The sequence below is a fragment of the Barbatula barbatula genome (assembly GCF_947034865.1).
Source record: "Barbatula barbatula genome assembly, chromosome: 6".
Lineage (NCBI taxonomy): Eukaryota > Metazoa > Chordata > Actinopteri > Cypriniformes > Nemacheilidae > Barbatula > Barbatula barbatula.
Genome location: NC_136765.1, coordinates 15,040,343 through 15,054,524, shown reverse-complemented (window position 1 = coordinate 15,054,524; position 14,182 = coordinate 15,040,343). Strand labels below are relative to the sequence as shown.

The 14,182-nt window shown below is 37.2% G+C and overlaps 1 protein-coding gene across 4 annotated transcripts in view; it reads left to right on the top strand.

Annotated features, from left to right (window-relative positions):
• Positions 1 to 14,182, top strand: part of ldah (lipid droplet associated hydrolase) — a 36,004-nt gene that overhangs the window by 19,344 nt on the left and 2,478 nt on the right. For 3 of the 4 annotated variants that reach the window (XM_079459076.1, XM_079459078.1, XM_079459077.1), the window contains exons 5-6: positions 2,060 to 2,300; positions 11,631 to 11,713. In XM_079459076.1, coding sequence (XP_079315202.1) covers positions 2,060 to 2,300; positions 11,631 to 11,713 — 324 coding nt within the window. Of the gene's footprint in view, positions 1 to 2,059; positions 2,301 to 8,394; positions 9,269 to 11,630; positions 11,714 to 14,182 lie in introns of those variants that run through there. The other variant, XM_079459079.1, reaches the window with a different exon arrangement.

The window sequence follows — 14,182 nt, the reverse complement described above, 5'->3', positions numbered from 1 at the left end:
CCAGATGCAGAGTACTCCTTCCCCCTTCCTGGATGTAGCAGTACGGGCAAAGGAAGCATGTAGAGGTGAAAGCGTGCATGTGTGTGACTCTCTGTCTGTCTCTCTGATTAAAGAGCCAGTCCCAGAGTCAGATTCTTCTGTGTTCTCCTGAACATTCTTGTAACCTCCAGGAAGTGGAACTGCTTCTTGTCAAAAGCATTACTTAACCCCTACTCAGCCAGTGTTGGTGGGTCTAGTGGACCCCCTGAAGTTTTTTGTGTTGAACAATTCAACACAGTCAAACACTTTATGTTAAACTAATTCAAAGATGTTTGCTTCATCCCAATTACAAGCAGTCTAAACAGAACATATGGTTAATATTTGTCTTGTACCTTTGTTAGATTACATTTTTCAATTGATGTGGTCCTGTTTTTTTGTGGGGCAGAAACAGAAAACTCACTCTAACACACACTCGCAAAAACTCTCTCACACACACACTCGCACAGAAACACACACAAAGATCACCTGTTCTGCACACACGTCTACTTCTACACGTTTCTCTCCATTTCACTACCTCTCGCCCTCAAAACCGTTATGTGTATGTTTTGACACTAGGTTCAAAATCAAAATTCTTTTTTTTTCTTCAAAATGTATTAAAGTGGCGGGATTGTGTTAACTGTAGATGTTAAAGGAGCAATGTGGAGATTGAAGCGGCGTCTAGTGGTGAACGGCTCACTCCAACACTCCTCACTTTTGAAGCACTACGATGCCTGACACGGAACTAAGATGTTGTCACGTTTTTGCTTATTTGCCGTATTTATGAAACACACTCTGTTCTCTGTCATACTCACTTTTTTCATCTGTATTTTAAATTTGGCACTGTGTTGTGTTTTAGCGTTGTTTGTATTTTTATTTGTGTTGGTCGGATTTAACATGGAATGTGTAAAGCAAAAAAACAATTTCACACTCGAATGTTTTGCTTTCGACTTCTTTTGTTTATTGGACTTGTTATCTACCAACCACAATAAACGTGCTAACAACCGCACAGTAGCGTCCTCACAACCACCCACAACACTAGCATTTTTTGTTTTGAGTTCTTCAAGCCATAAATCTAGTTTATAGTAACAGATTTTTTCTTTAAACACCCAACAGAGCACATTCTAATTTCATCTCCATTCTGAAATGCTCATATTTTTTCTTCCAGCACTCTGGGAGTCTGAGTTTTAGATCCGTTTAGATTTTGATTTCTTTTCCATGTTGACAGCACTAGATTTTTTTTATTTTCGTCCTCAAGGCCTGTTCGGATGATAAATTCAGCGGCAGCAGAACTTTGCCTGTTCGCCTGTTGCTGGGGCGTCATGAAACTGACGCTCCTTCAGGATTCCAGCACTAGCCCAGTTTGAAGTTTAGCGGTTTGAGACTGAATAGATTACATTTGGCACCGCTGACAAAGAATTGTGCTGGCCATCACATATATTACACGAGAGAATTGAAGATATTGCACTGTTTAGTTTCATTGAAAAATACTTGGCCGGGACAGCAAAGCATTGCTGAGACAGATGAAGCACATCTACTCTGTCATACTCACTGAATGAGTCTAGCTGCCTTCTGCTCAATGGCCAAACAGAGGCAGGTGTTTCCTGTTTCTGGAAGTCTCTCTCTCTCTCTCTCTCTCTCTCTCTCTCGTTCTCTCTCCTCCCTTTTCTCCCTCCCTCTTTGCTGGACTCCTATCGATTTCATAACATGGCGGGGCCGCACTCATGTCATTTTTCACAGCTTGATAACTCCTAAGCGTTGATATTAAGATATGTCATTTTTTAATGATTAGAATCGCTCTCAGGGCTGTCATAAATATTGGGCGGTCGTTCCAAGGTGCTTTTCTTGTTTTTATTGCCTGTGGAATTGTCATTCAGTCACACCAAAAAAGCAATAGGCACAGAGACTGTAGTTTGCCTTTCAAATGAATTACCCACGTTTAATGTCCAAAATGGCGAGTGATTGTTCATTGTGGTCCATGTCAATTCTCATATCAGATAATAAGTCTATGACCATTCCCTCCATTTCTATTTGTCATTCTAAGGTTTTGAAGGCCGTGATGCTCTTTCCCACCATCGAGCGCATGGCATGTAGCCCTCAGGGCAAGGTCTTGACCCCTGTGCTCTGTCGACTGCGGTACGCAGTCTATCTGCCCATCTTCCTGCTGTCCCTGCTGCCCGAGAGGCTGAAGGCTGAAATGGCCCGTCTGGCCTTGAGGAATTTATACTCATTGGACACCTCCATCATCCCAGCCACCGTCAGTCTCATCAATGTAGACTGTGCTGGTAAGTTTTCCTTGTGTTCTGGACTTTACAGTCTAATTTTACATAGATCAGGTGGTGTTATCTTATAGTTAAGAATTAGATGCATCTACGGATTATGGGATTCTCTCTGATAATTTGATTGTCAAATGGCCCGTTTCTGCCAAAATGGCAAAATTTTTCTCCCCAGACCTGTTGCTGTCTGTGTTTCCATTGCGGTCTAGAGTACCGTGATGATTAGGCAAATCAGTCCCGTGACAAAGGACTGCATGTGACAGCTCCTTCCAGTCCAGGAGGGGGCGGTAATGTTGAAAAACTGTGACGTCACATAAAGCGCTGGACACTTGTGCGACACTAAGTCTGCGTACGAAATTGCTGCGTACGAAATCGCCTGCTTCCATACTATATGTCTGAAACCTCAGTATGCAAAAAAAGTAGGCGAGAAATACCCGGAATGTCTTCCACTTCCACCATGTGGATCGGATGGACACTTCTGTATCCCATGTCAAATGGTCAAATATCAAAAGTAAATCAAATAAATATAGCGGAAAACTTTAAGGCAGACGTCTGTTTTTAATGTAAGTCCCAATAAATTCATTTCTTGTGGCTAAATTATGTTTTTATCATTGCATACGCGAGGGTTGTTGTTAATACGTGAGATGTTAGATCTCTTTTGGTAATAGTTTTCCACAGTTTATGCTACAGGTTAATATCCTTTTGTATAAAATGCTGTCACAATATTTGGAATACGTTTCTATTTTCTTGAAGAGCTGTAGGTATGAGTCAGTTGCATGTCTTTATCACTTGAGTCTTGTGCAACCACCTTCAGCTCAGTTACCCTCGGTGATGTTCCTTCTTGGTTCCCATCTTACTGGATTCTGTTCCAAAGACCTAATTCTCATTTCAATGAGGTGCTGATACATCTGAGAAAAAGTTCACATACTGGCATCCCTCCAATCTTTAACGTTTCAATGTGTGTTCTTTCTCCCTTTTTTATCGTCCGATAAGAAGTATATCACCACTTCAAAGGTGATTCGGGTGATTTAGTTCAGATATAAAAAGTCGAGGCCAAAGAGATAAAAAAGCAAATCATATTTGAGTGGCAGCCAAGAGAGCAGTGTCTCCCAGTGTTTTCTATAAAGTGTTATTTATCATAAGTCATATTTAATCTTGGGGGCTTTCAGAACACAGACTAATGGTGCAGATGAAGTGTTGTGAGTAGGAGTAATTAAGAGGCCTCTCTAGGACCAGCAACACTGAGATTCTCTCTAGGTGAAAGGCTGAGTGTTTTCCCTGTCCGTCCTGGGAAGAGAATGATGGATGTTGTGATGGCCGGAGAGTCTCTGCCAAAGAGGCCTCCGTAGAGCCCGGAGGCATTAGTGTGAGCTCCAGGCTCCATTCACTTTGTGAAGAACCAGTTCTCTCATTTGCCCTTTTTTTCTCCTTTTGATTTTATACCATCAGTTCTTCCTTTTTTCTTTTTGTCTGGTTTCTATGTACAGTAGTTTATTTTTCTCTTATATATTAAATGTACAATGGGAACACCTGGTTAAATATATTTAGAGGAATACACCCAAAAGTCAAATTCTGTTTATGATGTATTCTGATTGTGTACTTGACATATTTTTCAAGAACGTAAGTCATTTCAAGAACTAAGAATCTACTCTCTTTCATCTTCCAAAGAACAAAGGAAGATGAAAGAGAGTAAAATAATTGACTGACAATCCCCATGCACTTTTACTGTCAGTATACAAACTTGCCATTCTTCCCAATTCATTTTCTAGTGTTCTACATGAGAAAGACTTGAGGGAAAGTGTTTTGTAAGGGTATGTCTTGAAGTCATCTTAAAAATCTTGCCATTGGAATTCTTATATTTGTATACATCAAACAATAATGCCATCTTGCATTTGTGCTTATTCAGGTTAAGTTACCTATACATTTATTTTGGAGCATCTATTGACAGAAATGTGATATAATATACATAAATATGTCTTGCATAATGAAGCGTTATGTTTTTATTACTTTAGAATGAGCTATTTCTATCTACATACACAGTGGGTCTGAGTAGCCCTTGAGTAGCCCTCAACGGACAAACTGCTCTACAGAGCGTGTTTCGTAAATACTCTTCTTTGGCAAAGAAGCAAAAACGTGACAACATCTTGTTCCTGTGTCAGGCACCGCAGTGGGAAGGGTGGTGTGAGCATTGGTTGCAATTCGTAATTTCACCTCTAGATGCTGCCAAATTTTATACAATGGACCTTTAAGAACCTTTGGAATGATTTTGTTAGTTTTTTGGGTGCTATTTTAAACATACAAGACAAAGAAACATAGTACCATCAACTTTGTCTCATCGTTTAAAGGTCCAGTCAGTAATATCTAGAGGCAAGGTAAAGAATTGCAACCAACCGCTCAATTCACCCCCCCCCCTTTTCGAAACACTACGACGGCTGACAGAACATGGCAAATTACATGCGGTGTATGTAGATAGAAATAGGTCAATCTAAGGTAATAAAAACATAACGCTTCATTGTGTAAGCTCTTTATACCCCTCTGAAGACATAGCTAGCTATGTATATTATATTGCATTTCTATCAATAGATCATCCCAAAAATGACACACTGGACCTTTAAATAACTGATACAATCACCGAGGACGCTGTTGTAGTGTTTGCCTGCACATCACCACCCACCCATTGTTTCTAAAGGTTTACTCCCGAAAGACTCTTCTAAACATTCTCTTGATCATTAGCACTTCTCATCTCATGTCAGTTGTGGGTTTTGGTTCTGTCATTTCTTTGGAAATGCCAACAAATTTTGTAATACTTTACAATGAGGAAGTTTCAATACAAAATCTCTCGTTTTTCATCAGAAAGTCCAGGTGGTCCCATATGTACACTAGCGCACGTGCATGCGTGCGATTTGTACCATCGAGTGCTGGCCCGTGACTACGTACAAAAAGTTGCTCTGACTTTCTGTCTTGCATTACATAGATAATTAATGGTGAGTTGACAGACTTAATTAAGAAGGCATGTTGCTATTAGCTGGAACTTCCTGGGCACATTTAAGGATTTATTTGCTCAGAAATCCTTTTCCTTGAAACTGAGATTGTTGATATTTTATTGTTAACTGCATATGGAGCATGCTCACAATGTCTGTCATGCAGAGATCAATGTTCGAGCATCTAAGAGCGTAAATGTCAATGAGGCATGCCCGCTTGCGGACCCGTTGGGAAAATTGTAACACTGCTTAATGTGTTTTATCCTTTCAGTGGACTGCAACGGTCCACTTCACACAGCTTCTGTTTTTACTAACCTGACTACTCATGCCAGTTCTCACGGCCGTTTTTATGATCGAAGAATCTTTCGTGCTTTTCAGCCGGGGCTTTTGTTGGCTTAATTTATGAGAATCAGGAGATCTGACCCTCCATCTTTGAAGATGCATGTTGACTTGTTGAAGTCTTTGCTGGTTCAATCATAATTTGGTTGACCTTGGAGAGTGAGAAACCTGAGCATGGGAGAAAGTGGTTTCCTTTCCTGCTGGAGCGGAACAAAGTTAACTTCGACCTGATTCTAGAACCTTAAGGCTAAACTCAAACGTATTACCTTTATGTACTTTTATTAATACCATGGTTTGTTTGAATACTGGATTCTGATTGGCTGGAAGGTGTGCATTAAAACCCTTTGACATCTTTTGGAGTGTTAAAAGCACAATGGGATCATCCAGGGGATTCTTATTTGGGAAACACGGTCTTGGCATGGTCGATCAGATATTTATGAGAATGAGTGTGATAGCCTTGATTCGCGATAATGTTTTTAATAGCTCCATCTGTTTTGCTTGCAGATGTTATCTTTCAAGACCGTGAGGCATTTCCTAAACAGACAAACTAAAATAGAACAATCATCCATCAGCGTCTATATTTTTATGCAGCCAGGAGGAGGGAGATCACTATATTAGGAAGGCATTTAGTCACAGAAGCAGCGCATATTTGTCATCATGCCACCGTTAGATGCAGCAGGATGCAATCGAAAGATGCAGTACCCAAAAGTGTGATGTCATCAGAGGTGCTACTGTAGCAGATATAAAAACAAAATCTGTGATGAAGCCCCTTGGAACAAATTCTGAACGCAATATCCATTATGCAGGCTGTTGTCCTTGATTTTTAGGGGTGGGGTTGAATGCCTCTGGTTTGCTTTGACAGTTATGCTTTGTATTGACTGTTCTGATTGTCGAATCATGAAAATTAGATTATGTATGGTTTTCATTGGTTTCATTTTATTTTTATGTTAAATTTGAGTTAAAACTCTTTATTTGAAATTGATAACATAAACTAGTAGAGTTCAGGGTTTTGATCATGTAAAAACATGACATCTCAGATTCCAGATTTTCCACACTTTCTAGAGAGGAAAGCTGCCTGATATTGAAAGTTTCATTTTATGACTCTGCGCCTATGGGCAAGTCATTTATACTATTTTATTGTTGTTTTTATTTGATCAAAGGCAAACATTCTCTGCAACCCAGCCCGGCCTAGCAAAAGTGTTTTGCAGCTACTATTTTAAACATTCTTTTAAATCTTTAAAAAATATTTTGTCGCTTTAAAAATTGATTTAGTTTCTAGATTTATTGTTATAACAGTATTTACTTATAATACATGGCAACGGTGGCACAGGTGCCGTTCCTCGTGCACAGAAAGCCACCCAAAATCTCAAACATCCTGCTCATTAGAAGCATTTTCATAAATTAAACTGTGATGACAGGTGATAATGCAAAGTTTGTTTATCATACAGCTCCCAAAAAATTCTGCTCTCCAAACCGGCAAGTGAGGTGCAGTGAACCACGGCCACCCACCTAGTGAGCTGTTTAACGGAGGAAAAAAACTGTATTGTATTTCAGTCGATGTGGCTGTTCTGTTACGACATTTGTTATTGAATTGGAAAGAGAAAAATAGCTGTCACATTCGTTTAGGACTTTATCATAGAAAAGTACAAAGAGAAGCACATTGAGAATGTGGTCCGTTCGATTGAGAACTGTATGTTGTGCTTTCTGTGTCTCTATCTACGGATTTCAGACAGTCGTGTTGTCATGAACTGGAATTTTTTGGTGATGCTAATGCAGGGTGGGTAGCTACAGGACATGGAGTACAGATGACTACTTATGTACTACTATATACAGTACTAGTATAAAATATTTACATAACTACATATTTACTGTGTAACTACATGTTGTTTCCGAAAATTACACATTTACTGCTAATGTGTTTGAGGTTATTATAGGAGTAAGTACCTGATCATTTGATACATTTAAGACCACCTAAGCGAGACCAATCATTTTGTCTGTTTATCAAACAATGGTCCATGTTGTTGTGTATACACAATATTTTCCCCAAATTGTGGCAATTGGAAAAACAAGTGAATTAAAAGATTAAAGAGGCAAATAAGGAAGACATTTAAAGTGGAAGACATTCAAAGATATTTTTCCTCTTGCAGCTTGAACAGAATGAAACATTTAAAAGCTTTTGTTTGTGGGGGCTTCATCTGTTGTATTACCACATAACAAAAAACAAACAAAAACATCTTTAGCATTTTTTTTGTTTGACTTTCCTGTTTATTTATTTGAACAGTTTGCATATTTTTCGCGTTTGCTAAAGAAACCCTACTTTTTCGGGTTCTTTTAATTTAAAGTAATGAGTAAGCATCACGTATGGCGGTATTATTATTTTTGTCTTGTTCTCCAGTAAAAAATTAAGAAAATAGTTTTGAGTCTTAGATTAGACGTTACTTCCTTGTGTATTTGTTTTGTTATTGTGCATGTTTTTTCTGTGCTGTTGATGCATCTAAGGTGCCCCCTTAAGACCTTGAAATATTTGCATGTGTTTGTCTGTTTGCGTCTTGTTTGCACACGGTTACCCCGTTTCTGTCTCTCCGGTCAATTGTTAACTAGCTGCATGTGTGAGGATGTGTAAAATTGACTGGAATGTTTTGCCCTGCCAAACCCCCAGCCCGACACCCCCTGGAGATAAGTGAGATTGAGCAGGGGATGTCTCGAAGATATCTGCCTCAGGACTGGCACACCGGTCTCCCTGTCCAAACTCTCATCTCTCTTCCTCTTCTTTCTCCTCACAGCATTATCTTCTGGTGTACTGTGAATCCATCTCTCAGATTTGTTACCTGCACGGCTGATATTGTTTGAGAACTTGTATTTGAAATAGGCAATATACATCTTACCATTGACATTAAAAGTTGCTGCTCTGGAATAACCGTACTCACCCCATCATTTATTTACCCTTGTGTCTTTCAAAACTTGCATGACTTTATTTCTTCTGAGGAACGCAAAAGAAGATATTTAGAGAAATGTCTCAGTGGTTTGTGTCTATATAATGCAGGTCAATAAATATCATCAAAGAAAGTCATGCAGGTTTGCAATCACATTAGGCTGAATAAATGAGAATATTTCTCATTTTTATTCTACTGCTTTCAATTCAAGTAGTTTTATTTATTTTAAATATGTTTTTTAATTTATTTAAATCAATATGCACTTATTTAGTTAACTTGAAACTAAAGTTATTTAAATTAAATAAAAGATTAAAATCCATGATAAGAATTACCAATAAATAACAGTTTATAAATTGAAAGGATATGTATTGATAATAATGTGATGCATGTTTCAATGTATTTTATTTCCTATCTTGTACTTGGAAACAAAAAAATTGTTTTTGAATCAATGGACCTTTTTCTCAAGCCTGTGATGATGAAACATATGTTTATAACACCATACTTTATATAATATTACCTTTGCGTCAAATTACCAAACAATAGTTTACTCTAATGCGAGGGTGTTTCTTTTTCACCGTCTATGGAACAAAGTAAATTTGACATCATTATCTCTTTTGAAAGTAGTAAAACAAAGTTTTTGCTATTTGAGCAAATAAGAATGAATGAATGAAAAGCTTTATTTCGAAAAATGTAAAATAATACAATTTTACCCAATAAAATTGCTAAAAATATATTTGTGGTAGTCTCCCATTCACCGCTATAGAAGTTAACCCAACTATGAAGACTTTTACTGCTGAGAAATCCTGGAAATGTGAAAAAGGTCCATGGGACCTATAAATGACCCAGTATTTAAATGAAATGACCCTAAACATAACTTAACTCTTCTGTTAAACCCTCTGGTTTCAACATCCTAAAAAGTTTACCTCAGTGGGTGGAGATGGTATTTGCGATTTGTTTGGTGTATTAAAATTAGATGGCTTGGTGTGTCTCCTATAGTATGTGTTCTTTGGTAAATATTTGTACCCCATTTCAAGATATATGACCCTTTCCGCACCCCAGTACACATCAAAACGCAAATGAAGAAGAATTTGTTTTTGCTTGCATATACCGTAGCTTTGCATTTATTTAGAGCCAAACATCAGCCAACTCAAACATTTGACTCACTTTGAAACCATTTGTATGTTGGGCATGATGGAGACATTCTGCCTTGTGTTCCTCTTGCTATGAAACCTCTCTGTATGATTGTAATATACGAAGGTGGGGTATTTGTAAAGCCTTGCCTTTAGGAAGGTTAAATGTTAACCAAACCACTTTCCAACAATCTATATTCATGTTGTCGAAAAAGTAACGCCCAAAGTTTAATACTTTGCTCTGATCCCTTAAATTAAGTATGAATAATTTAACAAATAACAATTTTCAACAAGTAGTGATTCTTTCCTTAGCAAGTAAACGGGGAAACCCCCTTCTGTTATACATAAACATTACAAGGAACTTACTAATGCAACATGATGTACAATATTTTCTTTCCATGCGTTTTCCTTTTTGGAAAAGGCATAAAATATATTACTTGTTTTTCACATTTTAATATCAGACTCTATATCTTGTGAAATGTTCTGAGTTCTGAATGATGAAGTACACAGAGCTGAAGACTAATATGGTCTAGTCAGAGTGACGGATGTTTGATCAGACCTCACTTCCTCTTCACTCAGTAGAAGCAAGTTCAAATGTGTAGTACCACACACACACACTTCGTTCACAGTCCGACGGTCCAGATGAGGAGGATATTAACATATCTCCTGGCTGAATGTACAGTACGGCCCTGGCAGGATCTAGATCAGTCTTTCTGAATATTTTCTGGGGTCATGGAGTCAATCCTATGAATCTCTCGAGTTTGTTGTGTGTGCGGTCCTTTTTGTAGGGGTAACTAAAATACATCACTCTGAACCATTTAAAGATAAAATGCTTTAATAATATATCATTTTGATAAAATATTATTTTAGGTTTGAGGGATTTTAATTACGTTTGAGTTTAAATGTTTAACTTGTTTAGCCAGATTATTTCTTTTGCGTTTGTCTTCTACCCAGATTTCTCTTTAAGCCATTTATAGAAAGTGTTGCATTGACATGCTTAACTGGAAGAATGTGGGTTCAGTTGCCGGAAACGAAACATGTTAATAAAATATTTGACTTTAATGAAGTCGTTTTTGATAAAAAAGAATGTTATATACTTACAGAAATGCATAACCATTTTACGAGGAGGCTTATTTGCATTTATTTGTACAATGTAAATCATAATTAGATAATAGCAATACTGTTGCCCACCCCTAAACCTAACCATCGCTGGCATGAAAGCAAATTAAAGTAAAACGTACTAAATTATAGTTTGTAAAATAATACAAAATTAAAGATACGAATCGCTGTAGGATTGTGTTGGTTTATTTGGTATGTAAGTATAGTATAATAAAAAATATATTCTGCTGTCATCACTACAAAGTAATTTTAAGATGTTTTTAAAGATGAAACGACCAAATGTAATGTCTAATGCGTATATATCTCACCAAATGGTTTTAATAAAACGTCTTCATTCCTGACAGAAAAAACCTGTTATGGAATGTAAGATCAAAGTTACTTTTAACTTTCCGGTCCATGTCTCCCTCCTCATACATTTGGTTTTGTCGTTTTTTGGAAAGACCGTCCAAGCTAGCCCTGCATTTGAAGAACCAGAGGGAGGCCACATAAAATACAAATGACACACCTTATTTCAACGCTCAGAGGCTGTGTCTGAAAACAGTGACATCATTCTGCATCATTAAGCTGTTAGCCGGATTTTACATCTACAGTAAATGGGAACGAGAACAGATGTAATCCTCCAGATCTGGTTGCTGTTTGTACAACCATAGAGCTTGCGGCCCAGTTTTGATGTGTATTTTATTTTGATAACGTTGTATGTTTAGTCAAGCAGCAGTGGCTGCCGTGTTATACGTGATGTGTAAATGTTTACAAGGTTTTGTTTGCACTACTTCATTCTGTTCAGTTTTACATATGTAAACCACGTCACATCCCCTTTTTCTCTCTCTGTCTTTTTAGCGAACGCTATGTATATGGGAAGCCAAGAAATGAGTCTTGTTGTTGAGCGAGACAACTCTACCATACGTCAACATGTAAACAAGGTAATGCTTGCATCACAAAATTTGAATTGCGAGAATAAACGTAACACATTGCAAAGGTCGATTTTTAGCAAACAGCATCTTTTGTTTTGGACGGATGGCTAGAGGCTTGTTTGTTTTTTTATTGAAAAGAACCACGCTACCAAATGACGCACTTTTTCTTAATTTCCTACGCACTTAAGAGGCGAATCAAAGAGACCTCTAAACATGTTTAAAGCAGATGAGACACACACTGATTCAATCAGTAATTGATGTCTGTATTTCAATTGCTACATTAACTGCTGCAAGAGTACACAACTTAGGTGAGTGCCGAGCTGTAAAGATGTGTCATACGTGTCATGCATAAGTTTAGGGTATGAAACCCTGCATCTGTAGGGCCACAGGGTTGATTTGAAAACCTGCTTCCACACACATGCCTTTCATTTTCAAGTGAAGATGATATCTCGATTGTCCAGGTTTGTATATTAAGGGCTAGAGCTAAACACTGCAGATCGTGAACATGTTTTTTTTTACTTTAAATCTAAAAGCTGATGTAAAGTATTTTATGATTTGAATTCATTCGCTGAAGGCCTTGATAGTATGCTTTATAGTAGGTTGGATCATATAGACCAGGGGTATTCAATTAAAGTTCCTTTATATTTTCTTCCAAACGGAGGTCCGGACAATATGTTTTTCGAAAAAAATATATATATTTAATCATTTTAGCCCACTTGGATATACTGTATTAAAGATATGATCTTCTATCAGGACATTTATTTAATATTTTGATTATTTTGTATGTATATGCTCTGTGGCTTTAGGGGAATGCCCTCTTAATAGAAGTCTGATCATTAATATTTGTAAATAAAAAAAAAACATGCAAATGTAATGTAACAATTATCATAAATATTCATAAACAGAAGACAGACTTACTAACTAAATCAGCCTTTCCATGCCATTGTCATACCAGAACTACTTCTATCTTTAAATAATTTTCCAATTAAAACGAAAATATTCTGTGAAAGTATAACAATGTATTCAATATTGACGGTATAATACCTAAATCTTAGTGAAATGAATGCTTGAAATTAATCTTTGATGCTTGTTATAATAATCAATTAGATTATGAGATGTTAGCCTGGGTTTTCACAGGGTCACAAATGTTTACATGATGACTAATAATGCTATTGCTAAATGTAGATAAATATGTTATAGTTAATAAAATATCACAAATCTGGTTGAAGGTTGGAGACATAGCAAACAGTAAACAGACTGACGGATACAAATGCTTTAATATTCGCTGCATTTTATTTACTGTTGTGTCCATTTACCTGCTCTGCGTGTCTGCACTAGTGTTGTTAAAATAAGCACATGTTTGCTGCTCTTCAGCACGCGCGGAGCGAAAAACAGTTAAAATGAAGTGCGTTTGGTGCTAAATAAAGATATTAGAGGATATAGGGGGAAAAAAGGTCATAATGTTCATGAGAGCGTGTGTGATGTGATTATCCGTTGTGAAGACCCGAAGCTCAATTTAAACAACAAAAATAGTCAAAAGTTTTAAAAGGGTGGGCCGCATCTGCCTGTTGAGGATGACTGATATAGACCATTCAAGATGTAAACACTGGTCTAGCATCCCTTCTGGTTATATATTCTTTTAATCGTACACACCCAGCCACGGAAAAACAAAACATTCCAAATTTTCATTTCAAATTAGCATTTCTAGATGTATCGTGGCCATTTCAGTCCAATGTTTTTGTTGTGTTTTAATAAAAATCAAACCTCAGAAGTGATATGAAGTCATTTAACAGCAACGTGAAAGACTGACAGCATGACAAGACACATGAAACCTGTGAGAAAAATTGAGGTTATTATATTTTAACTTTTCCTAAATATGTGATTTAAATATTACTATTGTGGTCCATAGGCAGGATTGGAATGATTAATGCCTCTCACAGTACATAATTCACTAGAATTATACTGTATAACATTTGGGTTTGTAAGAAACCTTCAAAACCTTTCTTTCTGTTATGACTATATGATCTTCCATTACTTTTTTCTTTTGTCTGACAGAATCCACTATTAAACCGGAGTGCATAAAGTTGATGTACTGTAATTGTGTGCAGAGGAAACATAGCATTCGTAGTAATGAATAATACTGAAATACTGAACATAATGTATACATCCGAAATCTAAGCTCTGAAATGTTCATCTGAGAGCACATGGATTAATACTGTATATATTAAATTAAAATAGACTATAGGAAGTAGAAGTACAAAATACTGAAATAATACCCCAAGAAAACTGACCACATACACTAGGGCAAGTTTTTACTATATTGATGCCCTCCAAAACACCCTTTCCTTTTCACAATGAAAGCATACTTAGAAGAATCCACCCTGAGTGCATGTGTCCTTTTCAATACCCTGGTGTGATGCAAACCAGAGACTTCGTCTACATGCTGAGGGTGGAGGGCTGGATTGCTGATAGCTGATG